This window comes from Zingiber officinale, chromosome 5A (assembly GCF_018446385.1).
Source record: "Zingiber officinale cultivar Zhangliang chromosome 5A, Zo_v1.1, whole genome shotgun sequence".
In the NCBI taxonomy this organism is placed as follows: Eukaryota; Viridiplantae; Streptophyta; class Magnoliopsida; order Zingiberales; family Zingiberaceae; genus Zingiber; species Zingiber officinale.
In genome coordinates this window covers 100,958,865-100,986,212 of record NC_055994.1, presented here as the reverse complement: position 1 = coordinate 100,986,212, position 27,348 = coordinate 100,958,865, and the positions used below count along the sequence as shown (strand labels likewise).

General features: G+C 40.0%; 2 protein-coding genes across 2 annotated transcripts; one reads left to right on the top strand and one right to left on the bottom strand.

Annotated features, from left to right (window-relative positions):
- Window positions 1–6,969: 6,969 nt before the first annotated feature.
- On the bottom strand, window positions 6,970–7,410 carry LOC121979848. Its single transcript, XM_042531835.1, has one exon. It carries the CDS (start codon window positions 7,408–7,410, stop codon window positions 6,970–6,972), a length of 441 nt encoding a protein of 146 aa, XP_042387769.1.
- Window positions 7,411–15,521: 8,111 nt separating this feature from the next.
- On the top strand, window positions 15,522–20,574 carry LOC121981235 (putative ubiquitin-conjugating enzyme E2 38). Its single transcript, XM_042533660.1, has 8 exons — window positions 15,522–15,734; window positions 15,814–15,919; window positions 17,104–17,238; window positions 17,327–17,737; window positions 18,299–18,362; window positions 19,230–19,369; window positions 19,451–19,762; window positions 20,074–20,574. Exons 1-8 carry the CDS (start codon window positions 15,688–15,690, stop codon window positions 20,362–20,364), a joined length of 1,506 nt encoding a protein of 501 aa, XP_042389594.1. The 5' UTR covers window positions 15,522–15,687; the 3' UTR covers window positions 20,365–20,574.
- The last annotated feature ends 6,774 nt before the right edge of the window (window positions 20,575–27,348 follow it).

The following is a 27,348-nucleotide window of genomic DNA, read 5'->3' as shown; positions in this document are numbered from 1 at the left end:
TGATGGACATGTTGAAGGGTTAGGAATCAGATGTATGGCAGCAGATATAGCAGCTTAGTCTTTTAGTATAAGTGGGAGATTGTTAGAGTGTATACTAAAAGCCTATCTTTTGGTATAAACATTTATCTAGAAATAAGAATCACATTGGTCAAATGTCTACATTTATAATAAATGAAGTTGTTCAATTAATTTATATTGTAGATAACATGGTGTGTGGTGTCACACACAGAGGATCATGTTATCAGTATCTTATAAATTATAAACAGTAGCTCACGACCATAATGGAAAGGAACAAACCATTGGAAGGTCGTAGTGTAATTACGTATCAGTTTATCTTGACTGTATAATTACACTAGTACACTCAGAGTGTATTGAGTAGGACCATTTGAGGTCGTTTCTTTTATACTGACTTTATAAAGAAACAAAGACCTCAGTTATTATGGAAGTGTGTGCTCTTAATCCTAATATAATAACAAGCACATATATTTGATATTTATTTCTTTAATTTATCAATGGGTGAGATTTAGTTTGATAAATCAATAAGTCCGATAAGTTGGGAAATGATATCACTTATAGTGTGTGTTGTTGATTATAAAAGGAAACTGTGTCCTAGAGATACTAGGTTGATAATGTCCTCAAGAGGAGCTCATAAGGATTGTCATGTTAAACCCTGCAGGTGGACTTAGTCCGACATGATAATAAGGTTGAGTGGTACTACTCTTGGACTAAGATATTAATTAAATGAGTTGTCAGTAACTCACTTAATTAGTGGACATTCGATATCTTAAACACAGGGAGACTAACACACTCATAATAAGAAGGAGCCCAAAAATGTAATTTGGGATTGGTGCGGTAGTTCAATAATAGTTCTCTAGTGGAATGAATTATTATTGATAAAATTAAGTTGTGTGTTCAGGGCGAACACGGGATGCTTAATTTTATCGGGAGACCAAAACCAATTCCTCCTCTCGGTCCCTATCGTAGCCTCTTATTTATAGAGTACTATACCCACCTATACCCACCTTCTATACCCACCAATAGGGGGCCGGCCAAGCTAGCTTGGGAACCAAGCTAGGGCCGGCCTAGGTATAAGATTGGGTGGCCGACCCTAGCTTGAACCCAAGCTAGTGGGGGCCGACCAAATTAAATTAAAAAGAATTTTAATTTTAATTTTTATTATGTGGAAGATATAATTTATTACAGAGAATTAAAATATCTCTCTTTAAAAAGATCTACAAAAAGATTAAAAGAAAGAGATTAGATCTCTTTCCTTATTTGTAGATTGGAAAGATATTTTATTTTTTTTCTGAAAAATTATTCACATATTGAAAATTAAAATTATAGAAATTTATTTTTATCAACCATGAAGGGATTTTAAAAGGAAATTTTATTTTTTAAAATTTCCAAAGACAAAAAAAGAAGTTTTAATTGTTGATTAAAATTATCCTATTTGCTCTACATGAGGTGGCCGGCCACATACAATTAATTAGGAAAATTTATTTAATTTTTTCTTAATTAATTGTTGTCAAGGAAAGTTAATGAAATTTTATTATAAATAAATTTCCTTATTTGCCAAAGCCAAGGAATATAAAAGAAGGGGTAGGGGTGCCTTCATGGTGAACAACCTCTATTATTTTTCTCCCTCTTTTCCTTGGTGTGGTGGCCGACCCTTCCCTTTCTCTCTTCTCCTCTTGTTGGCCGAAACCTATCTTCTTGGTGGAGCTTTTGTTTGTGGCCGGATCAAGGAAGGAGAAGAAGGAGAGAAAGCAAGTCTCATCTCTAGCATCCCTTGGAGCATTGGTGGTGGCCGAAATTATTCATCCTTGAAGAAAATTATTGTGGCCGGCCATCCTCTTCCTTTCTTCCTCTTTTGTGGTGGCCGAAACTTATCTCTTGCTTGGAGTTCTTGTGGTGGCCGGATACTACTTGGAGAAGAAGAAGAAGGAGGAGAGAAAGCTTGTATCCCTTGGAGCTTGGTTGGTGTTTTGTTCTTCGTCCTTGGTGAAGCTTCTTTGTGTTGGCCGAACCTAGCTAGGAGAAGAAGAATGTGCTTGGTGGTTTCTCATCTCGGAAGATCGTTGCCCACACAACGTCCGAGGTTAGAAGAGGAATATGGTAGAAGATCAAGAGGTTTTTCTACAAGGTATAACTAGTAATTTTTCTTTCCGCATCATACTAGTTATTTATGGAAATAATACCAAATACAAGAGGCTTACGATTCTAGAATTTCGAATATATTTTTCGATGTTGTGTTCTTTTGTTTTTACTTTTCCTTGTGATTTGATTGTTCTTTTCGGTTAACCTAAAGTTATTTTAGGAAATTAAATATTAGCTTTCCATAAAAGGTTTTGTCTAGTCGGTGGTGGTTGCTCCCATATCCAAGAAGGCCGTGTGCCTCGCCACGTCAGTACTGGGAACCAATTATGGAAATTAATATTTAATGAAATTAATAACTTAAGGTGATTTGGGTCGAACGTGTTAAGTTCCGCAGGAGATTCAAGTCAAAACCTAAAAGAACAAATAGATTAAGTTTTGGATCAAACGTGTTAAGTTCCGCAGGCGATCCAAAATTTAATTTAAAAGAACGCATGGTAGTTAGGAAAAGGTTCAGACCTTTGTACAAAATTTTTGTACAGTGGAACCTCTAGATTTTCCGAGTAGCAACCAACACAAAGACCTCAGTTATTATAGAAGTGTGTGCTCTTAATCCTAATATAATAACAAGCACATATATTTGATGTTTAGTTCTTTAATTTATCAATGGGTGAGATTTAGTTTGATGAATTAATAAACCCGATAAGTTTGGAAATGATATCACTTATAATGTGTGTTGTTGATTATAGAAGGAAACTGTGTCCTAGAGATACTAAGTTGATAATGTCCCCAAGAGGAGCTCATAAAGATTGTCATGTTAAACCCTGCAGGTGGACTTAGTCCGACATGACGATAAGGTTGAGTGGTACTACTCTTGGACTAAGATATTAATTAAATGAGTTGTCAGTAACTCACTTAATTAGTGGACATTCAATATCTTAAAAACAGGGAGACTAACACACTCATAATAAGAAGGTGCCCAAAAATATAATTTGGGATTGGTGCGGTAGTTCAATAATAGTTCTCTAGTGGAATGAATTATTATTGATAAAATTAAGTTGTGTGTTCGGGGCGAACACGGGATGCTTAATTTTATCGGGAGACCAAAACCAATTCCTCCTATCGGTCCCTATCGTAGCCTCTTATTTATAGAGTACTATACCCACCTTTTATACCCACCTAAAGGGGGTCGGCCAAGCTAGCTTGGAATCAAGCTAGGACCGGCCTAAGCATGGTTTAGGGTGGCCGACCCTAGCTTGAACCCAAGCTAGAGGGGGCCGGCCATAATTAAATTAAAAAGAATTTTAATTTTAATTTTTATTATGTGGAAGATATAATTTATTAAAGAGAATTAAAATTAAAATATCTCTCTTAAAAGGATCTACAAAAGATTAAAGAAAGAGATTAAATCTCTTTCCTTATTTGTAGATTGGAAAGATATGTTATTTTCTCTTTAAAAATTATTCACATGTTGAAAAATTAAAATTATAGAAATTTCTTTTTATCAACCATGAAGGGATTTTTGAAGAGAAATTTTATTTTTAAAATTTCCGGAAACAAATTAGGAAGTTTTAATTTATTGATTGAAACTTGTCTAATTTGCCTCTCTATGATGTGGCCGGCCATTAAGAGTTTAATTGGGAAATTTTATTTTATTTTTTTCAATTAAATCATGTCAAGGAAATTAAGGAAATTTTATTGTAATTAAATTTCCTAATTTACCAAGGCTAAGGAATATAAAAGAAGGGGTGGGGGTGCCTTCATAGGGTACAACCTCTATTATTCCTCCCTCTCTTATTCCTTGGTGTGGCCGGCCAACATCCTCTCCCTCTCTTCCTCTTTGTGGTGGCCGAAACATCCCTCTTGCTTGGAGCTCTTGTGGTGGCCGGATACTACTTGGAGAAGAAGAAGAAGAAGGAGAGAAAGCTTGCATCCCTTGGAGCTTGGTTGGTATTTTTCTTCTTCCTTGGTGAAGCTCTCTTGTGTTGGTCGAACCTAGCTAGGAGGAGAAGAAGGTTCATTGGTGGTTTCTCATCTCGGAAGATCGTTGCCCACACAACGTCCGAGGTTAGAAGAGGAATACGGTAGAAGATCAAGAGGTCTTTCTAAAAGGTATAACTAGTAATTTTTTTTTCCGCATCATACTAGTTATTTTTGGAAATAATACCAAATACAAGAGGCTTACGATTCTAGTATTTCGAATATGTTTTTCGATGTTGTGTTCTTTTGTTTTATTTTTCCTTGTGATTTGATTGTTCCTTTCGGTTAACCTAAAGTTATTTTAGGAAATTAAATATTAGCTTTCCATAAAAGGTTTTGTCTAGTCGGTGGTGGTTGCTCCCATATCCAAGAAGGCTATGTGCCTCGCCACGTCAGTACTGGGAACCAATTATGGAAATTAATATTTAATGGAATTAATAACTTAAGGTGATTTGGATCGAACGTGTTAAGTTCCGCAGGAGATCCAAGTCTAAACCTAAAAGAACAAATAGATTAAGTTTTGAATCAAACGTGTTAAGTTCCGCAGGCGATCCAAAATTTAATTTAAAAGAACATATGGTAGCTAGGAAAAGGTTCAGACCTTTGTACAAAATTTTTGTACAGTGGAACCTCTAGGTTTTCCGAGTAGCAACCAACACATATAATAATCATCCCCACATTTAGGATTACATTGAGCTCCAGCCCAACTAATTTTTATGTAGAAACTATTCATGGTAATATTATTTTAGGTCAATATACGAATAGATTCAGCATAAATATCAAATGATGGAGAAATTAAACTAAGATTTATATCAAGGTGAGTGATGGAGAAATTAAACTAAGATTTAGTCCCGGTGACGAGTGATGAGCGTGACTATGTCATCCTAACAAACAACAATTTAGATCATAAATTACAAAAGAGGAGAACACCCGTTAAGGAAATTTTATTCGTAGAAAAGGAGAACTTGATAAAAATATAAATGAAAGAATTACTTTTGAAATTATTGTCCATTTTTTTAATATGGAACCATCACATCAGCGGCCCTTAGTCGGTCCCATGAATATGAAAAGAGGTAATTATTATTGTTCATTTCTTTGTTAATATTCATCATTGATAATAATTTTGAGAAAAAAATAATATTACACTAATTTTATCATCATTTATATATATGATTCTTTATTTTAACCCTTGGGAAAATTAGATTTCACTCTTTTTTTTTCTCAAAATTTCAATGTATTTTTCATTTTAACCCTAGAAATTTTAAAATTAATTTCTCTCGCCCTTGCAAGTATGAGTTTAGATTCATACATATTGTTGCAGCAAAAATATATTAATGACTCTACAGGATTGTCCACACTTTCTTAAAAAATATAAATCACGAGTGATCCTATTCGAAGGTGGAGAAGATGGTATATTCTAATATTGACTGGAAGAAGACTTTACGGTGGCTCTTATGCTGACTAGAAGAAGACTCCTTGTTGTTTTGTAAAATCGGGAGCGTTAGTACCGGACTGAAAAGGAGTTCCCGACGTTAATCCTCCGATGCTTAAGTCAGTTCTCGGCTAAGTGGAGAAGAACATTAGTAATGAACAGAAACTAGACCGTGTAGAATAACAAGATATCACATACCTCCGTCTATAGATAAAAACCCTTTTTAATAGTGTCATTGTAGTGTCTGTGCACGCATTTCAAAATATATGTATATCTTCCAAAAGCGTCATACGAAAAGATAAGTAAAAAAGTGTCTCTAACACATTTCTTTAAGTAAGCGTACAAATCTTTGATGTGATAGGTTAGAAGCTTCTAAAGTACGATATGCATGCTGGACATGCTTTGTTGTTGACGGTACACTTTCAAAAGGGTACAATGAAATATATATGTAGGTCCCATTATAGGCTGACTGGAGTTTGCTCGGTCGGGACATCACCAGTGGCAGATCCAGGAATTCAAGTATGGAGGGATGATTTTTACACGGAACAAGGGGTGGTATCTTCCATCTCCACTGGTGGAATCCCATAATACTAGGGGTTCTACCACTGACAAAGAGGGGGGGGGGTGATTGCCGATGTCGCCCCCTCTGCTGGATCCACCCCTGAACATCATCATCTTGCCCGTACAAAGTAAGACTACTAACTTGCCCTTCACTTGGTTTTCTGGTTGTCAGATCACTTGGTTTTCTGGTTGTCAGAGGGCTACCTATCGTCTGACTAGACATAAGGTCCACTCGGCAGGGACGATGGGTCGGGGAGCTTACTATTTGTCTCTTAACTCCAACGGCAAATTTATAGAGGGCGCCCATTTGGACGGTCACGTTCGAACGACATTGAGGGCCAGTTCATCCAATCTTGCCTGATATGTAGTCATGGGTTTTTGCCCGTTTAACTTTGACCTCCATGTCAACGAATCTTTAATACTTTGATTCACTTTTGGTGGGGCTTATGTTTATCCTAGTATCAACGGGTTATCTTAACATAACATACTTTGAATGAGGTAAATCAAATAATTAGTGTAATATTTTATACCAATTAAAAATTAATTCTAAAATTAATTGAAATAATTATTTATACAAATATTAACTATGTCAATAAGTGATACACGTAGATTGATATCCATTGTGATGCATGAGAGGAGTGAAATTATTTGAATTTCAATTTCAAACTTTGAGAGAGAAAAAATTAAAATTTTGAAATTAAATTTCCATAGAGAGTTAGAAGTGAAATTTTCTCGGATGGAAGGGAAGAAGATTAAAGAAGGAGAAAAACCCTTAATAAATTTATCAACTAGGTGAGAAATAGAAATGCTTAATTTGTACAAAATCTTAAGCGGCCGGAGAATGATTTAGCAGAGGCGGCATCCCTATTTAACGAAACGGAAAACGCCTCGCGAAAAAAGCCCTAATTAAATTCGATCGTTGAGATCTCGACGATGCTCTCCAAATGCGGCCGCCACGCCCCGACCCTCCCGCCTCGCCGGCTCCGGTGATCCCTGCTCAACTGCTCCGGCGCGCTCTTCTCTCCGCCGTCCTTCTCCCCGCCCCAGCCGTTCGCGCTCTTGCTCTTCGCCGGCGCGTGGGCGCGAGGCAGCTGCGCGGCCTTGTGGGAGCCGACGGGGACGAGGAAGTAGATCCGGCCTCGGTGCAGGCGGGCGTGGGGCGGGAGCAGCGCGGCGGGCGGGTGGTGGAGGACGGCGTGGTTCGGGTGCGTGAGCATGACGTCGGCGGCGGTGACCGGGGCGGCGATCTCGTCGACGCGGCCGCTGGGGTGGACGACGCGGACGACGTCGAGGGTGCCGCATGGCAGGAAACAAGATAAGAAACACCTGATTCCGTTCTTCATTTCCCCCCCTTTTTTCTAAAATTCTATTTAATTTATTATCACTCCTTTTAAAACAAAAATTGCGGTGGAGTGGAATGAAATGGAGGGGAAGAGAAGGGAGAAGAAGCCTTTGTTTACTTATTGACTTGATATGCTTGCAAATACGAGAGGAAGAGGCCAATTTAAAGGGGTGGGTGGTAAGAGCTATAGAGTGGCAATGCTTCAAAATGTTATATGAAAATAGATTATTTTGAAAACATAGTAGGAGTTTGTTTGTTTACAGATAAAATTAATTTTCTCAAAAGATAAAAACTTTTTTTTTTGTTTGGTGTGGAATGGAATGGGGGTCAGCTTTTAGTGTAAGAGTTGATGCCATTATCATGTCCTTTTCTCATCTTTTGGTATGAGAGAGACAAAGGAGGTGAGGGAAAGGGAGATAAAGTTGGTTGATGTGGGTGGAAGTCTGTGTTTGTTTGATTGGCTCTCAGTGCACACATGATTTCATAGTAAGGCTGACTCACTTCCCCACGCATTTCATTGTGCAGAGTGGGACCTCAATATGGCACCAATGATTGAGAGAGGTAACTAATTAGCCTTAACCATGTGAATTGACCTTCTTAGTTTTGTTAACAAGATCACCTAATTGCTTATTCAGTCATTTGCATGGTAATCCAATTCTTATGGATCAGATATCAAAATGTTTGAGATAGCTCTTTTTTTGTGTGAGTGATAGTGCACAAGTTGATAATTGGAGAGTACCTATGAGGAGGATGAATGAATGTGATGATGGTGCACAGTACAATTTCATCTTTATAAGATGTCCTATCCTATGAAGAATATATGCAAAGGGATATTTGGTCATATATGCACTCATCATGGTTTTTCTCATGCCAGTTTTGGCAAAATTGATCAATAAATCACTTATCCCGAACTAATTTACCTAATGAATCACTGTGTGAGATTAGTGAATGTAGAACATTTTATCTTTAACTCATTTTCTTATTATATAGACATTAACATACTATCACATTTTTGTTATATATCTCATCATAAATTCATGATTTATACATATAATTGAATAAAGATAGATTTAGAGTTTAGGCATAGAGATACAAGAGATGAGACTGATGGAGAGATCTCTAGATTGTCTTCTTCTAATAATCATGTAGAAGATGAAACTGAAGTTGGCAGTTGGCTGACTATGTTCATTTTCTCTCCTATATATTATATATGTACTATTGTATATGAAAAATATTGTTAGGAAAAAAGTCATGATATTGACAAGGATATTGAGTGGATTGTCTATGTTCATTGTCTTTTATTATATCATTTAATTTTATATAAGAAAATATTGCTAGGAGAAAAGTAGTTATGTTTCTAAATCAATCAAATTAATTACATTTGTGATCAAAATGGTGTCTCAGTTTTATTTTTGTAATTATTTTTCATATTTTTTACTCTGAATTGTTTGTAATAACTAATTTATTATATGGGCTTGATTTTGTTCTATGATTGGTTTTGTATTTTTCTATATATACAGAAACCTATAAAGAATTTCACACAAAAAATGCATATGGCATGCAGTTTGAAACTTTAACTAGGACTGACAGTGGATATGATAAGATTTTGGCATCTGCATGAGCACTTTACAGAAAGTGAAGCTTGAAAGATAAAATAAAATTTAAAGATTTAATTGCTACATCTGTTCCTGTTGCATCCATCACTCATCGTTTACCATAAGAACAGAAGAAAATAAGCTAGCTACTATGCTTTAAAGAAAAGTCCTTGGCCCCATCTAGTCAATTTCCATCAATTTTAAATGACTTGTGAACTTTATGTCACTCAAATTCTAGGATGCACTTATCCACTTGTACTCTCAACTCCCCATCAATTTAACTTACTAAACTTACTAAACTTTATTAATTAGGCTAACAATAAGACTTGAAATATTATATTTCATAAGTTTTGTTAACTAACAATATATTAGTTCTAAGTATATAATGGATATTAAAACGATATGGTAATTTTAAAGGGAAATATTTATAAGGTTTTTTCAAGTTTAAGGGTTTTTTCTAAGGGATGGTTTTGCCTAACCGCCTCCTTAAATTATTTTTTATTTAATGTTATACAATTTAAATTTATATATATTTTTAAATAATAGTTATCCTCTAATGCTTATCCCCTAAAAAAATATTATATTAGTTTGTCCTCATACTAATCAAGTTTACAATGAAAATTGGTGATAAACCATGATTTTGTTTGCTAAGCATAAACAAAAAATCCCTCATAAAACTTTCAAAATGATATTAGCTCAATCAAATATTATTATCAAGTGAGGATTTATTTAATTATGTAATGAAAAATAAACATTGGAGAAGTGAAAAAATAAACATATATATACAAAATATATCCTTTTTTTTTATTACAGTAGGCATATTAATTATTCCCTCCTCCATTTTAAATATTCTATCTTTTAGGTTCATACTTATCTTTCAACCAAAATTTTGATTAAACATCACTACTAACCTTGATAAAACATCACTAACGATGCAATGATCAAGAGGGGTCCGTCAAAGAAGGGTAAAAGGGAGAAAAGGTATGCTAACATGAAGGTCAAGGTCAAGAATGATCAAAGGCCTTGGTCAGCCGACTGGACTGGACGAGCGGGAGCCTCGATCGGTAGGGCGAGGACGTCGAACGACCATCCTCCGGTGGCGGCAACTGGAGTTGGGAGGTATGCGGCAATCCACGACAAGCCAGTCCTTGTCGATTGAGCGGCAGGGTCGGTCAACGAAGGTAATCGCGGATAGTCGGGAAGCGAAGAAGGGGACAAGCCAGATCCGAGCAGCACGACTGAACAAGGATAGCCAGTCCGAGCGAGGTCCCGTCGGCCAGTAGTGGGGCCCACTTACATATCTCCTCGTACTCTTTTAGAAATTTGTGTCGTCGGCAACAAAGCATGTCCAACATGCAAAGTGTACTTTAAAAGCTTCTAACATGTCGCATCAAGGATTTGCATGTCCAGTTAAGGAAGGGTGTCAGGACACTTTTGACTTATCTTTTCTCAGGATATTTTGGAAAATGTGCATATGTCTTGAGATGTGTGCATAGACATCACATAACATTATAAAAGGGGTTCCCATCTATACGTAAAGGTATGCGTAACTTCGTTATTTCACACGCTCTAACTATAGTTTTTTGCTACTCTTCATTTGCGTGGATCACTGACTTGAGTGTTGGAGGATCAACGTCGGGGATCCCTTCCCGACTTGGCACTAACGTTCTTTGCTCAGGATTGCATGGAGTTGTCACCCTGTCAACCTTCTAGCCACATCCCAACTTGCCATCTTCCCCGCTTTCAGATAGGATCAACTAATATTGCTAGAATGAACAAAGTCTTATCACATTGCAAGTTCATCTTTTATGGTATTAATAACTGAAAGTTACTTTTTAAGAAAAATGGAAGTCAAAATTGTGATTCAATCGCTAGAGTACAACTGAAAAGGTGCAGAGTTTTAGAATTTTACATGCATTCATGATCAATGACAAAATAGTTTGAGCGAAAGAGAGGTTGCTGAAGACCTTGATTGTTGCTAAACTAAAACATCAGTTTGGAGGTGGAGTTCAAATAGATGATTTTCAGTTAAATCAGCTTGTAGGTCTTATTCTGGAGCAGCCACTACCTCCTCTGAGCTTCCAGTCCTTTGCTCTTCTTTTGTTCTTAAAAGTAAAGTGATTCAAGTAGTCAGTTAGTTGCTCATGAAAGATGGAATCAGCCGCAGAGCCAGATTAAGGCAGAAATTTGTTGTTAGCTCCTACAGTTGAGTCTGCAGATCATACTTTCAAATACTGTAATTTTTACAAAACTCAACTGGTTTTGTCTCAGAGATATCTTGCATTTGGAGAAGAAACAGTATCATCTTTAATGGGGAGATTTGGCAAAGTCCTCCAGTCCAACACAAAAAGGGATGGTCCTGATGCCTCGAGTTGGCCACGCGTAATATAATGGGACATAAGTTATGTGTGCATTAACTCCTGGGTGTTGAATGCCCGTTTTGATTCCCCAGGTAGGTTCAGAGAATATGCAGGCGGGTTTTAGGGCATCTCTAATAGTTAGAGTTCTACAACAAATTTTTTTTATGATCCTAATATATCACATTATGTCACATCAATATTCTAAAAACCTATTGAAATAACTCCAATAGTTAGAGTTCTAAATAATTTTTGTATGGTCTAATTAATAACATATACTTGCATGGCTATTGGCTACATGCATATTACATCAATTTCAAAGAAAAAAGTAACTTTGAAATTTCACTACTACTCTTACTCTTAAAATACAAAGCTCAAATCTTGCATCCATAATAGTTAAAAAAAATTTGTTCAATTTTTTTTTTATTTTTCAAACCTCTTTAAAAACCTTGCATTGGAGATGCCCTTGCCTTCAAAGGGAAGCCATCTAGAAAGAGCATTTCTCGGTTAGTGGAAAGCAGATGCAATAAGTTCAATGACAAAACGAGCTGCGAATGGCATGCCAGAACCATACCAATGGAAATAAAGAAAGGAACCCTGAAAGTCAAGCTGTAGAGTATTTAGTAACGGTAGATATGCATGCCATGTTTATAACTTGGAACCTCGAAACATGCGGAGTATGTATTAGGATAGATTTACTTGGTTGGAAAGATCTGAGGGAAGAGGAGAAAGGGAAGGAAAATAGCACATGAAGAAACCTCCACAAAGCACATAGTGTGCAGTTAGTTATCCAAACCCAGAGGAAGATAAGTGTTAAACTGTAGGAGAAGGATGTTCTTTGTAGAAAATACCACACAAGAGAAAATTGCAGAGAAGTATTTGAGGTACTACAAGTCTACAACAGAGTTCTGTTATTTCAATTGATGTATCATTTCTAATTTGAGAGTTACAAACTTCTCAATGTAGGACTGCTACCTTGAAAATTATATAATTCATATGCATAAAAATTATAACTTTGACTGCTTTAATTTTAATTGTCAATATAAATTCTCTTGAGGATGACTAATCTCCTTAACCTCTATATGAGTGGATAAGTAGGCCCTTAATTCCAACATTAACTGTTATGTATGCCTCTACCATGCCAACAACTAATTTGGGCTCAAAGTCAAGCAACCATAATCCCATAGTTGTAGTTGGGCATGTTCACATGTGATTTCATGCCTTTGGCTCATCAGTGTTCTATGGTTCTACATCTTCATCTTTAGAAATGTATAGGCTGAGCTAGTGTTGTACACTCCATTCCCTGTCTTGAGCTGACTAGTGCATCTTCTCCTTTCTCCAAACTGCTCCCTTCACCTAAGCCGTAGCTGAGTAAGTTGAGTTTGGTAGTAAGTTTTGTAACAACTTCCATTTCCAGATTCCATTCTCATTGACAGCTTCCTGTGGCCTGTTCAAGGCTTCTGGAATGGTGCTGGTTGCTGTTCCTCTTAGGCTGTGCCTCCAGGCATGTGGTATGGTATCACTGCCTACCGGAGAGGGAAGATGTTGGGCGTCAAACGCGAAAAGGTGGATCACCGTCTGCTCTGGAGGAGAGGCCACTGCCAAGTCTGAATTCTTACTTGGAAACTGATCTTGTTTGATTGTAATTTCTATACCTAAGTATGTAATTTCCAACATACTCAATTTGGATAATAAGATAATTCTTCTTTCATATCTCCACCCGCGAAGAAAGAAGACTTCATATCTAGCCACTGAAGCTTTTGACATGTAGCAATTGCTAGAAGAGCCTAAATAGATGTCATGCAAGTGACTTGTGCGAAAGTTTCTTGGTAATCTATAATTCAAGAATGTGATGGAGATGTTTAAAAGGAGAACAATGATTGAGAACTCGAGAATGAAAGTGCTAATAATTTCACCCCCAAAAGATTATTGTAAATGAAGAAGATGAGAGAATTCATTCGATGTATCTTTTATCAACATAGATAATTTACTACCAAGTACCTCCCATAGACGGAAGTGCTGAAGGTCTCCAAATATCAAAATGAAAAAGGTTTAAGGGCGCTAAAGAATTTGTTTCACTTTTGAAAGAGTAGGATGGTTGTTTCCATAGTTTGCATTTCTTTTAATTAAGGGGCAATCCCTAATGCATCCTCACTAGCTAAGAAAAAACGTCTTATATGATGATCGAATTTTCAGAAAAATCGTGATTAATATTTAATAAGTTAACCATAAAACACTAAATACATAAATAATTGTGGAAAATACAAAAAAGAATATTGAATATGTTTAGTTGAGTAGAACAATTTTTTTTTTCTTTCAAAGTAAGCAAGGCCGTGTAATGCTGGACAAAAAAAAAAAATCAAAATCAAAAGCATCCCAAATTAAGAGAAATATTAAATGAGTGCACCTTTTAAACAAATTAAATTTAATTGGCGTCAAGTGATTTTATCTTGAAAATATTTTTTAATCCTTATTGTAGAAATTATCTATAAAAGGTAAAACTACCCAATAATTCCAGTACTTGTTATAACATATTTAGACTTAGTTTAAGGTCATAGCTAGTGTAAAAAAAAACATATTACAAAATAACTTTTTAAAATATAAATAATATTTTGAAACTTTAAATCTTAAACATATTACACTAACTATTGCTATCTTCTATCCATTATAACAACTATTGAATAATTTTATAAGTATAAATTATAAATCCTAAATTCACTCTAAATATATATTACAACAGTTATTCAATACTTTCTATATATTATAGTAGCTATTAAATAATCTTTACATGTTATATTTAAAAAAAATATGAATTAGGTAATACTAAATCTGAGATGATAGGCCAGAACCCATAAGAGTACTCGAGACAGACGACCCAGAATCCTAACATTCCGTAGTTGTACATTTTATTCGGAAAAAAAAATCTATAAATACATCATAACTGTGAATCAAACCGTGAATATTTTAGTAATAATTTAACATCCTTTTATGTACGATAGCCCAAGGATTATATATATTATATTTTAGTAGCTACCAATTAATGTTACAGTAAGGGCATCCACAACGCTATATTGTTATAACACCCATCACCTCATCAAAAAATATGAGACCCACTGCCACATACTCATTATAACAACATTTTTCTTTCATCCACCTTCCTTTTAACATTAACACTCATTATTTATGGGTCTCATATCCACCACATTCTTTCACCCACATAAGTCGGAGTTACAAGTTCATTCGACATCGAAGGAGTGAAAGACATACCAATTGTGTGTGAGATATCATATCCATGAACAACCGACGACGTGAAATACGGATGACTCATATTTTATCAATATTCGGCTGGAAGCGGTTGATATGGACCTCGAGGGGCATAATTCGGATGATTCATAGAATTTCCAAAACCTTCAAAATTTTGAAGATTTTATGGAGGAAATGACATATTTGGAAATGGATGTGGGTATTGATAATTTGATGGAATTTATGAATTTTGGGAAGATGAATATTCTTGTGAGTTGTTTGTAGAATTCAAGAGATTTGTCAAAAATACTCTAATAGATGAGGAGAATATTTAGAAAGTATAATTGAAAAAGTAGTGAGTTGAAATGAAAATTAATCGTTTTATTTAATTTTTAATTTTAAAATTTATAATTTTTTAATAAATAAAATTAAAAAATATATATATGGGGTGGATCACTCCTGACCCACCTCATACATACCTGAACACGTTCAAACGAAAGGGATATTATAATACTCCTCCACAACGTCAAATTAATGCACAGTATCACTATAATACCATATTAATGGACGCGTTGTAAATGCCCTAATAATGGATTAAATGGTATTATGGAAATAAAATAATGGTACTTGGGGACCTTTTGATTTGTACCCTATAATGGTTAAGAACAAAAACAGAGGGCGGAAATATCAGAAGGTGGGAAATTGTTAACAGCGCCAAGAGTTAGCCGAAACCTGCAAAAGCGAAAAAGGCTTTCCTGCCTCATGATGGATCCTCTACATCGATAATTTTATCATTATTATTGTAATTCCGCATCGAACGGTCCATCAGCTGGCACGTGCCGCTCTACCATCGAAGCAAACCCGGTCCGACTAAATTGCATCGATTACGGTACTTGGATAGGATCTATGACTCCGTCAATTTCCCTCCCCAATTCCATAGTCGTGTTTCCTCGGCCCATTAAATCCTGCGAATTGTCGTCGCATCGCCTCCGATCCCTCTTGTCGCTTCGATCTCCTCCTCCGCTTCGCCGATCGCAGCCCTAGTTAGATCGCCGCCGATCGTCGCCATCGGCATTGGGTACCATGGAACAGCCGCCGAGGTCGCACCCTCCTGTCTTCATGGGCCCCAAGTGAGCCCTCCTTCCTCGCCGCCTCCCTATTGATCGACTCTTTTTCCTGTTTGCTCACGATTTGTCGATTTCGTTTTAGGCTTGGCCTCCTCGCAGGTAGTTCATCGAATCGGGACCCGGATATCGTTGAGCTCTCGTCTTCAGCGATCTGGACCGCCGGCCAATCGAAGCGGAAGCGGAATCCGGTGCGGGATTTTCCTACTCGATCTTCTTATTTTGGGGCCGAAATTTAATGTGTTGATCTTGTTAAATTTCGCTTAGGTTTGAACTGTCGCTTCGGCGAGTTTTCACGGGTTGTGGAAAAATCCGATCTTGATGTGCTGATAGTCGATTTGATGTCTTTCTTTGTAGATATTTATATCTGCTTATTACGGTGTAGCGTTTGGTTCTGCTTCGCTAAACTAAAACCCTAGTGGTCTTAGGGTGAAGTTCGGTAACCGTGGTTTCGGATGAAAGATTCTTACTTTGTCGATCGTGCCCTTTTTCATGTGTGCGATTCCTAGTGTTTGTTGTGGTTGAATTGATCATGTAATTATATGTATGACTTAGATTCATGTTTCGATGAAGCAGGCTTTTGATGTTATTGTGCGCGTTGGAGGTATGCTAGTGGTATTGAAAGATATGTGGTATTTCACGAGTGAAAAAAACCATATTGCTTAGCTCTTAAGTCAATTCCCAACGGTTCTTAAATTTCTCAAATAATTTTATTCATCTCGGGAATGGTACTTAAGTTTCTGAGATAGTTTTATCATGGCTTTTTAAAATTATTTGGACGCTAGGGAACTATACCTTTGCATGTGATTATGACTTATTTAGCTATGATAATGAGCTTCATGCTGTTGCTATGAAGCTGTATAGTTTTTTGAGTCTGATACACTCACTTGCTTGGCTAGAAGAGACCTGATATTATATTTGTGTCATAGATGAATTTGTTGCTTTCTATTTCCAGGGAGAAAATTATGTTGGTGTTCATTGTATAATACCTCAACATCCTTGATCATTATGATTTTCTGGTTGTGTTTATGTTGTATTATTTTCTTGCCATTTAGGTCCCTTGTGCCTTTATTGCTTAGGAGGGGCCTTTCAGTTTGACCAACAGTCACACAAGAAACATTTGAGCCATGCATATTGCATGGCAAGGTTCCAGGATAGTGAATGTAATGTATTATTCAAACAATTAATAGCGGCATAAAGTTGATTTGTGTTTAAGTTCTTGTCACTGATCTTTTTTTTTTTTTTTTGAGATTCTTATTATTTATCATTCTTACTTTTCTTTGTCAGTGGAATATTGTCAAACTCATATTCATTCATTTGATGTGCTATACAAACTACATTCCAAATTTGATGTGCTATCCTTTCTTCATTTAAGGTTATTCCTCATGAGGTAATTGAGCTTGATGGAGAGGATGACACTGATGGCGTTATGATAATTAGTGAAAGCACTTCGGACTACAAGAACAAACAACCTGTTGGATATGATAACAGCTGGCACAAGCACGTAAAGGTATTGATTCTCAATGAATGGATTTTATTTTTGTACCATGTCCTAATGGGAATATGAAAGCATTTCTTATTTTTTAATCTGAATCCAGGATCCATTATCTGCTAACCCTGTCATTTCAAGTGCAAATAATGGTTCCAGCCAAAGCTTTGAGGCTGATCTTAATTATCTTGATGATGATGATGAGTATGATTACGAAGATGATGATTGTGATGATTATGATTATGATTATGGTGCTGACATGAGCGAGAAGGATTTCAATTTGGTTTTGGCTGCTAAGTTTGATGATATAGACCTGCCAACTGGTGTTGAAGCACCTGTACCTTGGTTGAAGAATCCTGCAGCTGAAGTGTCAAAAAGGAACAAGAAGATCATTGTTGAAGATGAGATTGACGTAAACTATAAATCATTTAAGCAATTTGATACTGTTAGAGAACACTCAGATCATTATTTCAGCAGGCCAGAGCTTCTCAAAACTGTTCCAACTGTTAAGAAAATTAATGTAAGTACCATCACTCTTAGGGATGATAATTTCCATTGACATGGTTACCTGCATTTACTCACCAGCCAATACATAATGTAGATGAGATACATAAGTATAACTTGGAAGTAGGGGAGGGGTGTGGCAACAAATGATGTCCCACTATGTAGTTACTTACCTGCATTTACCTGCATTGTTTTACTCTAGTTGAATCAGGTGGATTATATATTTAATCATTTGAGGGACCACACCTAACCCAGCATGGTCAAGGTTGTAGGCCCACCCCATAATGTAGGCGTGACACAATATGGATTTATGTATCTGCATATGATTGTTTCCCTACCTTTGCCTCAGTCCTAATTTGCACAAAAAAGCAGTTAAGGATGGGGAGTGAGATTTTACTCCGTTGCACCCTGTTCTGTTGTGCCCCACATGTGACATGGGCTGGAAATGAGATTCAGTGGCTGCCCTATCCCATTTCTATCATGATCCCTATATATTCTCACTTTCTCACTTGTGATGAGATTCAATTTCTGGTTGTATAAATTGTGACTACATTTCCTTATCTCTTTTTATTAACAGCCTTCGAAAGATTGGACGAAAAGGATTCAGCACGAGTGGAAGGTTCTAGAGAAAGATTTACCTGGTAAGATCATCTCATGTACTGATCATACTGATTTGCTAATTCTATTTTAGGTATTTAATTTATATATGTTGAATTCTGACTTTATACTCTTTTGTTTATTACAGTTGTTTTACACTATAAATTCTCTGATTGTATCAAATGCTTTTATAAGTCTATTGTGTATGAAGAGTTCTTTTTTTTCTTTTCAAAATGCTTTTATTTAGTTATTTAGGCTTCATTAACAGTTTACAATCAAATAGGTTGGAAACACTAGTTAGATGTAAATAAAGTTTCCTTAATTTTCTGGACTAGGGAAAAAAGATACCCAAATAGGTTGAAGTATCTAATCGTCCATGCAATTGTATTGGCTTCTATGAACCCAAATGACTGTTAAATTTCATATGTAAATAAAATTTAGTAGATCAGCATCTGCACTTGGCAAAATTCTTCATATCTAGAGGAATCATATATCCAAAATATTACTTTTCTATTAGGTGACAGATTGTGATTGCTTTATCTTGTGAAAACAAAGTACAAAAATTGTGTTTGTTAAGTACTTGCATTATTTATGATGATACACATCAAAATCTTTTGGACAATTCCGCTAGGGGCAGTTAGGTACTGTTTCTTTGGCAGATTGCGTGGAAATCCAAGTTACTCTGATATTTCAAGTTCAATATTGTATCCTGGTTGTCTGTATCAATATTATGAAATACCTCTGTGAGAGAATTCGTGCCTTTAGATGTTGACTTGTAAGCTGGTATTATTTGATTTCCAGAATTAAACTAGAATATTTGGTAATCAGGTTCATCATGTCTTTTCTTTTTGCCATGATTCTTGGATTTGACATTGTCTTTCTTATTCCTTTCTTTTTCATATCCTGAGCAGAAACAATATATGTTCGAGTATATGAAGATAGGATCGACATTCTGAGGGCTGTTATTATAGGACCAGCAGGAACTCCATATCATGATGGTCTATTCTTCTTTGATGTATACTTCCCTCCACAATATCCACAAGTACCTCCTGTATGAAACATTTCTCACTCTATTTCTATGAAACTTTCTCTCACAAGGTTACCCAAATTAACTAGAATTCTCCTTATTTAGATTGTTCATTATCACTCTGGTGGACTCAGACTCAATCCAAACTTGTATAAATGTGGGAAGGTTTGTCTTAGCCTACTGAATACCTGGTCTGGCACAGGATGTGAAAGGTGGAATCCATCAAATTCAACAATGCTGCAGGTGTTGGTTTCTATTCAGGCTCTAGTTCTAAATGCAAAGCCATACTTTAATGAGCCAGGATATGCACCGACAGCTAATACAGAGTATGGGGAGCAGAAGTCCCTCACTTATAATGAAGATACATTTCTCTTATCCTGCACGACAATGCTATACTCACTACGGAAGCCGCCAATGGTATGTTTCATTCTGTTTTCATAGCTTTTACTTGATTACTTTTTTTCCCTTTAAAACTATCAATATTGGTGCTAAACCTTGATGAAAAAGGCAGAAGGTTGTTGCTATTTGTAGATGCCGGTGCCAAAATTTATCTAAACTTATCAGCCCATCTCAAATAGTCGAAGCAAACATGGCTTAATGATGATGATCTACAATAATCATTTAGATTATTTATTCATGATGATTTTGAAAGCTTAACACATATTTGTATATTGGTGGGGATGCTCATGTTGTTCTTTCACACTTGACCAACAACATTTTGTTTACAGCATTTTAGTGACTTTGTGGCTGGACATTTCCGTAACCGCGGTCGAACCATCCTAGTCTCATGCAAAGCTTACATGGATGGTGCTCAAGTTGGATGTGTTGTCGGTGAAGGCGTGCAGGATGTTGATGAGGGTGATAAGAGTTGCTCAGCTACATTCAAGGCATCTCTGAAGAAACTATTTGAGGACCTTCTTATGGAATTCACCGTTAAAGGAGCTGATTGTGATGAATTCCTGGCCCAGAAGGTCAAAGACGGAATGGGCAAAAGGGCAGACACTACACTAAGGTTATGAACTCGGCTTCAGGTAAACATTGAGCTGCTTAATAATTTTGCCACAAGGCGTCATCTAGTTTAAATCTCGACCTGTAGATAAATTAGACAGTATCAACTCTATGCATTGATGTTCTAACTTGTCTGACATGTATATAATTTATGTAAATACTGCTGGATGTTAGTTTTATCATCGTTCAAACAAGTTGGTAAATATTTTTGGCTTGGCTCTCATTTTGTGAAAAACACTGCAACTGCAACATCTCAGGTTTATGGGTTTAGTTTTCAAAGCAATGAATTATTCTAAGGAAAGGAGAAGTTTATTTGCATTGCATTTCTTTGGTTCAATGTTTGTGTTCGTTCTCGATGGCTTCATCTTTGTTCTAGCCAGGTTGATTTTTTCCCCTAGTCTACATTCAATTAGTCGCCCAGTGCACTTGTTATTTGTTATTTCCAACACTAAGGCTGATTTAGAATGAAATGTGGATGTCGTGAAAGGGAAGTATAAATCCTGAGCCCAGAGACTTGTGTGCGAGTGCAATTTGCATGCATCAAATCTGACCGATCAGAGCAAACATTGCTCAACGGTTAAGCCAATGTTTTGTTTTAAGCCGGGTAGACAAAGGCTGTAAATAGCCTTTATTTGGTTATTTAATGCAGCCGAGGGTCGAAGCTCCTTTGCTCCCTGCCATGTAGTCTGCTTGGCAATTCTTCCGGGTTGAAGCTACTTTATAAGGAAGCTACTACCTCCATCTCAAAGACAGAAGAGAGAAAAAGCTCCATCCTTTATCGCCTCCACTTGCTCCTTTGTTCCCTGCTGTGTATTCCGCTCGGCAATTCTTATGCGATAGCATTTGGGCACAAGTTTAATTTGCCACGAAAATAGTGTTTGGCTGTGATTGTGATTTCATGATTGTATTATGTGAATAACATTTTAACATAATTTCGAAACACCGCCAGAGGCGATAAATCTATTTCATGAAAACGATGTCAAACACCAGCCTTGACATCTCTCTTTCCAGTTGGTTGTTGGGCAACTCCTGTGACTTTCCAAATCAGACTCGGGCTGTTCGGACCTCTTAGCGCTCGACCACTTGGCATTTGGCCAGCAATTCCCACTCGGAAGTTTAGGCCACTCGGTAGGTCAAACCCCTGGGCAGTGGCTTGGTCAGTCAGCTACTCAACTTCCCAAACCACCGGGCAGCAGCTTGGCCAGTCGGCTACTAAACTTCTCGACACAGCACTAAGGCAGCACTGACTCACTCGACATTGACCTCCCACTCGGTCTCTTGACTCGACACTCAGGCCACTTGGGAACTCCGCTCGGCTTTCCTGTAGAGCTTCGACATTGTCTAGACTTAAGACTTAAGTGAGTTAAGTGCGTCAAGCTATCGACAGATAAGTCTGACTTTTATATATATAAATATATATGATGTGATAATAAGGAGGGGCCATCCCTCGAAAGAGATATCATGGTGAAGTTCAAAGTTAAGGTGGTCAAACGCTCCTATATCATTGGCCGCTCAGGCAGCCTGCTCGCTCGATTGGGATAATGAAGACCTGATCCGACTTTATAATAGCTCGACGGGGTTTCGAGCTTCCGACGCTCAGAAGGACTAGGTATCTACAAGGGTACACTGAGCGTCTTCCCCGCTCGGCCTTATATAAAGCTATAAGAATGGAGCAGATTTATGACCAAGCTACACAGAAACAAAAGGGTGGCCGAGCGGCTTTCCCGCTCGTCTAGATAAGTGACTCATGGACTAGGACGGTGGGAGCGCTGGTCGAGCGGCTTTCCCGCCCCGCCAGATGGTACACTCATCCGAGCAGAGAGTGAGAACCCGAGCCGAGTGGCTATCCCGCTCGACCCAGTAAAAGACACTACTAGCTGGATATTCTCTTTTTGGGAGCATGCACCGCTGACAAGCGGCATGGTCGGCGGCTAGTGCAGATAGAAGATCGTACGTAGGGCTGTAAACGAGCCGAGCCGAGCCGAGCTTTGGGGTGTTCAAGCTTGTTTGATAAGATAACCAAACCGAGCCGAGCCGAGCTTAAAATGAACCAAACTTTTGAAATTAGTGTTCAAGCTTGGTTTGATTTATCTTTTATGAGCTTGAGTTTGTTTGAAGCTTGGCTTAAGCTTGATTCATTTAGATGTTATCAAGCTCTCAATTCAAGTTTAGCTTGAGCTTGGTTCATTTAGATGATATCAAGCTTTCAATTCAAGCTTGTTTGATTGTTTGAAACTATTAATTGTTTGATTGGTTATTGATCCTGTCCGAGCGCTGAGTCGACGGACGCTGGGGACGTGGCACGCTCCGCTGTCTCCGACTGGTGGTGTAGATCTCCCGCGAACCTGCAAAGAAGCCGAGCTGGGGGGGGGGGGGGGTTCCTGGCGACGACCCTCCGACGCTCAAGTCAGGCAACGAGAAATGAGAGAGGCAGCGTAACTGTGGCTACAGTGAAGATTTGCGCATACCTTCGTCGACGTCTGGGGGTCCTTATATAGGACCCCGGGGAGGCGTGGGCACGCTTCTCAATGCGTGCACGCTTCCCCAAACATACCTTAACTAGCTCATGTCAGAAAAGTACCTCTGACGCCATTCCGCAATCGTCCGAGCATATCCCGGATGTGACGGTGGAAGCTTCCACCGTATGATCCTGTGTATGGCTCGGCCGCCAACTCTACTACCTGTCGGCGGCAGACGTCTCGAGGATGATGTTATCCCCTGTCCCCTTTGTCCTCTTGCGCTTCCTATCCGGTTCGACCGCTCGGCGGACATATCACTTCTGCCTCGGTCGTATGCTCGGATGAGATTGCTTTTGCCTCTTTGTTGCCTTGTGCCCCGGCAAAAATGGACAGCCCGCTTGGCCCTGAAACCTTTTTACCTTGAGCGTCGGAAACCCGACCCCTGGTCGGGTTGTCTTTTATTCAGATTGGGGGGATTCCCGGCCGGTCGGGCATCTCATTCCGGTCAGTCGATGTCGGTCGACCCTCTCAATCCGGTCGGTCGGGTCTCAGGGTTGAATTTCTTGACCTTTGACCTCCACGTGTCGTTCACCTTCTGCCAACGAGGGTCCCCCGTCCTTACCACCGGATCACATGCCTCCCCCTCAAGTCTAGTCGAAGGAGGCGCTAAGTCCGACTGACTGGACCATGAGTTTGATCGAACGACATCCACTCTGCCGCTCCTGAAAGTGTACCTCCGTTCGGCTCTTGGGAGGTCCACCCAGCCGACCGGCGAGTTGATAGCTGTGCCTTTGTAGTTTTGATTTCTATTTGCCGCTTATCGCGCTACCACTTCTAAGGACGGTCGGAGTCGGCGGGTCTCCTCGGAATTCGTGCCAATCCTCATTAAGTTGCCCACGTGCGAGTAATGACGCTCATTAAATGCCGCCCAATCGCTGATCGCCACTTGGCAAGTCCGCCGTCATTGTACGGCGAGGGCGTCAGGTTTGATTGGACAGGCGTTGGTTCAAATCTGACGGTCCGATGCTAACGTTTGTTTCGATGACCTGGATCGGACAGTTGTGGTGGACCGAGTCCGGGGTTTATGAAGCGCCGACGCAGATTTCCCTTCCATCGTTCTTGTCTTTGTGCCTTTGGTGCTTCCTCTCGTGTCCAGCTTCCCGACACTAGCTTGTCTCGGTGCTCCGACGAACTTTCGACCTCCTCCTTCACGCTTTGTTCCCAGTAAGCCTTCTCCTATCTCTACTTTCTTCCGTTTTCTCCCTTCTGGTGGTCTTTACATCCGTTCAATATAGTTTCGGTCTCCTCCGTCAACCCTTTCATTCTTCTTTCCTCGGTCCTTTATTCCTTGGTACTGTTCCGGCGATGGCTAGCACTTCGTAGCCTTCTGATCCCTCTCCTGGCCTATGATATATGACCATGGTAAGCCGGTTTGACGAGAATGACGCGGGACGCTTCCTTAACGAATTCGAACTTCCTCTTGACCATAGACTAGCTTTGGCCACCTCTTCCGATCGGCCCCACAATCCGCCGACTGGCACTGTTTACTTCTTTCACGACCAATTTGTGGCCGGTCTGCGCTTCCCTCTACATCCTTTTATCCATGAGGTTTGTAATTATTTCCGCATCCCGCTCAACCAACTTGTCCCCAACTCTTTTAGGTTGCTGTGCAGCGTAGTAATCCTTTTCAAGCTGCACGACATTCCCTTAGTCCCCAGAATTTTCCATTACTTCTACTATCCCAAACAATCCGAGTGGGGTAATTTTCTCTTCCAATCACGGATCGGTCTTGTCTTTTTCGACAAGATACCGACCTCGAACAAGAACTGGAAGGAAAATTATTTTTACCTTCGCCTTCCCGAATGACCCTCCTTTCGTACCCAATGGCAGACTACTGTGCCGAGCCCGTCGGATCTCGGTAAATACAAGAGCCAGCCGGATTATCTTCATGCAGCCAATCTATTAGCCGGCCAAAGGTTCAGCATCAATAAGTTACTACACAAGGGGGTGTTATACATATTCGGATTGAGCCCGATCCGAACGAAGCTTTCGAGCAGCATGGGTAAGTGCTTTCTCTGTTCCCACTCCCTTTGGTCTAACTGATTTATTCTTCTTTTATGTAGGTGAAATCATGTGGCGCGCCAAGGCCACCGAGCGGATGAAATTGAAGGCTGCCGAAATAGAAACAGCAGCGGCTAAAGAGATGGCCGATCTGGGGATAGTGCCGGTCGGGTCGCGTGAGGGCGAGAGCGAAGAAGCTCCAACAGACGCCCGCGAGTCTACCAGTCGGATCCCTGCAACCGGAGCGATCGGCGATGCTATATCATCAGCTGGTAAGCCTACCTCCGAAGACGCGGGGCAGTCGGCCGGCGACTCCCCCTTGATAACACGCAAGCGGCGCCGAACGGATCTCACAATTGTGGAACCGGTGACCGAGCCAGTTGACGCCCCCTTTGAAGCAGTCAACCCAGTTCCTGCTCCAACCGAGGCCATCTCTTCGGACCGCACTCCTTCCCAGCTCGACCAACTAGCGGCCTCCCTCGAAGCAAGACCCGTTAGTTCCCTGCCCCGGGTTCGTCTCCGGCTTAGGCGCTCAGGAATAGCTTCTGCTCCGGTCGGCGAGTCGTCAGGTCGATCCACCTCTTCTCAATCCGATCCGAGCGGACGCCGAACGATCAAGGTCGTCCTCCATCTTCCCACCGAAGAGTTCCTTTTGGGCGCCGATCAGCCAACTGCTCCGGAACATCAGATCACCATCTGAGGACCGCTCGCCAAAGTATGGGAAGATGCGAGGGCTCGCGTTGCCCTGATGACCCCCGGACAGCTCGGCGATAGCCATATGCAACAAGCAACCGGGGTATGCTCGTTAACCTACTTTTGCTTAATCTTGGTTCTTGACATTATTCCGTCCGAACAGTACTGGGTGGAAAATATTGCGGTCAGCAATCGTCTGGCCGCCCTGGAAGAAGAATTGAAAAAGCTTCAAATTTCTGGAGGGGCGCCAGCTCAGGGCCCATCATATGCAACACTCCGAGCCGAGCTGAGCAAATCGGAGAAACTACTGCAGGCCGAACGACACAAGTCTTCTAGTTTGGAGACCAGGGTAGCCGGCCTTGAGTCTCAAGTAAAGTCGCACGATCGGGAGATGAAGCTGGCTACCAATAGGAAGAATACAGCCATCTCCGATTTAGAGGCTAAGAATCACCAGGCTCGAGCGCTGGAGCTGCGTGTCCAGGAGTTAGCTGACCTGCTTTCTGCTGAGCAAAAGGGCCGCTCGGCTACTGGAGCTGGCCGGGCTGCTGGAGCTCATTCCCGAGCCAATCTTTGACGTCCTTGAATGAAGTGTTTCTTGTAATCACTCCGACCGGCTCTAATGGCCTGAATTTTAATGAAGATATGCTGTCCTTTTGTTAGCTTACTCTTTTTTCGTTAAATCGCCCCTACCTGTGTCTTTCGATCAGAGCGCGACCTACCGTCGTTCACGTCCCCCCCTTTCCTTCTCGTTAATCGTCTCTCGTCCTGCCTTCCGCGCCCTCGAAAGGAATTTTCCACGAAGTATTTTCTGTAACTAGGCCGCTCGCCTGCAGACACCCACCTCTTTAAATGGAATTCCCGTTAGATGTTCGCGAAGTACCTTTGGCAACTTGGCCGATTGGCCGCTCGGCTCATCAGCCAACCTTTTCGCTATCTCCTTGCCGATCGACCTGGACGGAAGTACATTATTATTTTCTTCTTGCCTTTAAGAACAAGGCTTGTCGATTGCTGGTGTTTACCACCGAGCCGAAGCCTGCATGACTTGTCACGTCCAGGTCGTTTATAATTGCCGGCATGACTCTAAGATTTAACGTCGCTGCTTGACGGTCTTCCGGCCGGGGGGTTTATAATCACCGGTTCGACTCTAAGATTTAACGTCGCTGCTCGACGGTCTTCCGGCCGGAGGGTTTATAGTCGCTGGTTCGACTCTAAGATTTAACGTCGCTGCTCGACGGTCTTCAGGCCGGAGGGTTTATAGTCGTCGGTCTGACTCTAAGATTTAACGTCGCTGCTCGACGGTCTTCAAGCCGGGGGTTTTATAGTCGCCGGTTCGACTCTAAGATTTAACGTCGCTGCTCAACGGTCTTCAAGCCGGGGGTTTATAGTCGCCGGTCCGACTCTAGAGTTTAACATCGCCGCTCGATGGTCTTCAGGGCGGAGGGTTTATAGTCGTCGGTCTGACTCTAAGATTTAACGTCGCTGCTCGACGGTCTTCTAGCCGGGGGGTTTATAGTCGCCGGTCCGACTCTAAGATTTAACGTCGCCGCTCGACGGTCTTCAGGCCGGAGGGTTTATAGTCTCCGGTTCGACTCTAAGATTTAATGTCGCTGCTCGACGGTCTTCAGGCCAGAGGGTTTATAGTCGCCGGTTCGACTCTAAGATTTAACGTCGCTGCTCGACGGTCTTCAGGCCGGAGGGTTTAAAGTCGCCGGTTCGACTCTAAGATTTAACGTCGCTGCTCGACGGTCTTCAAGCCGGGGGGTTTATAGTCGCCGGTCCGAC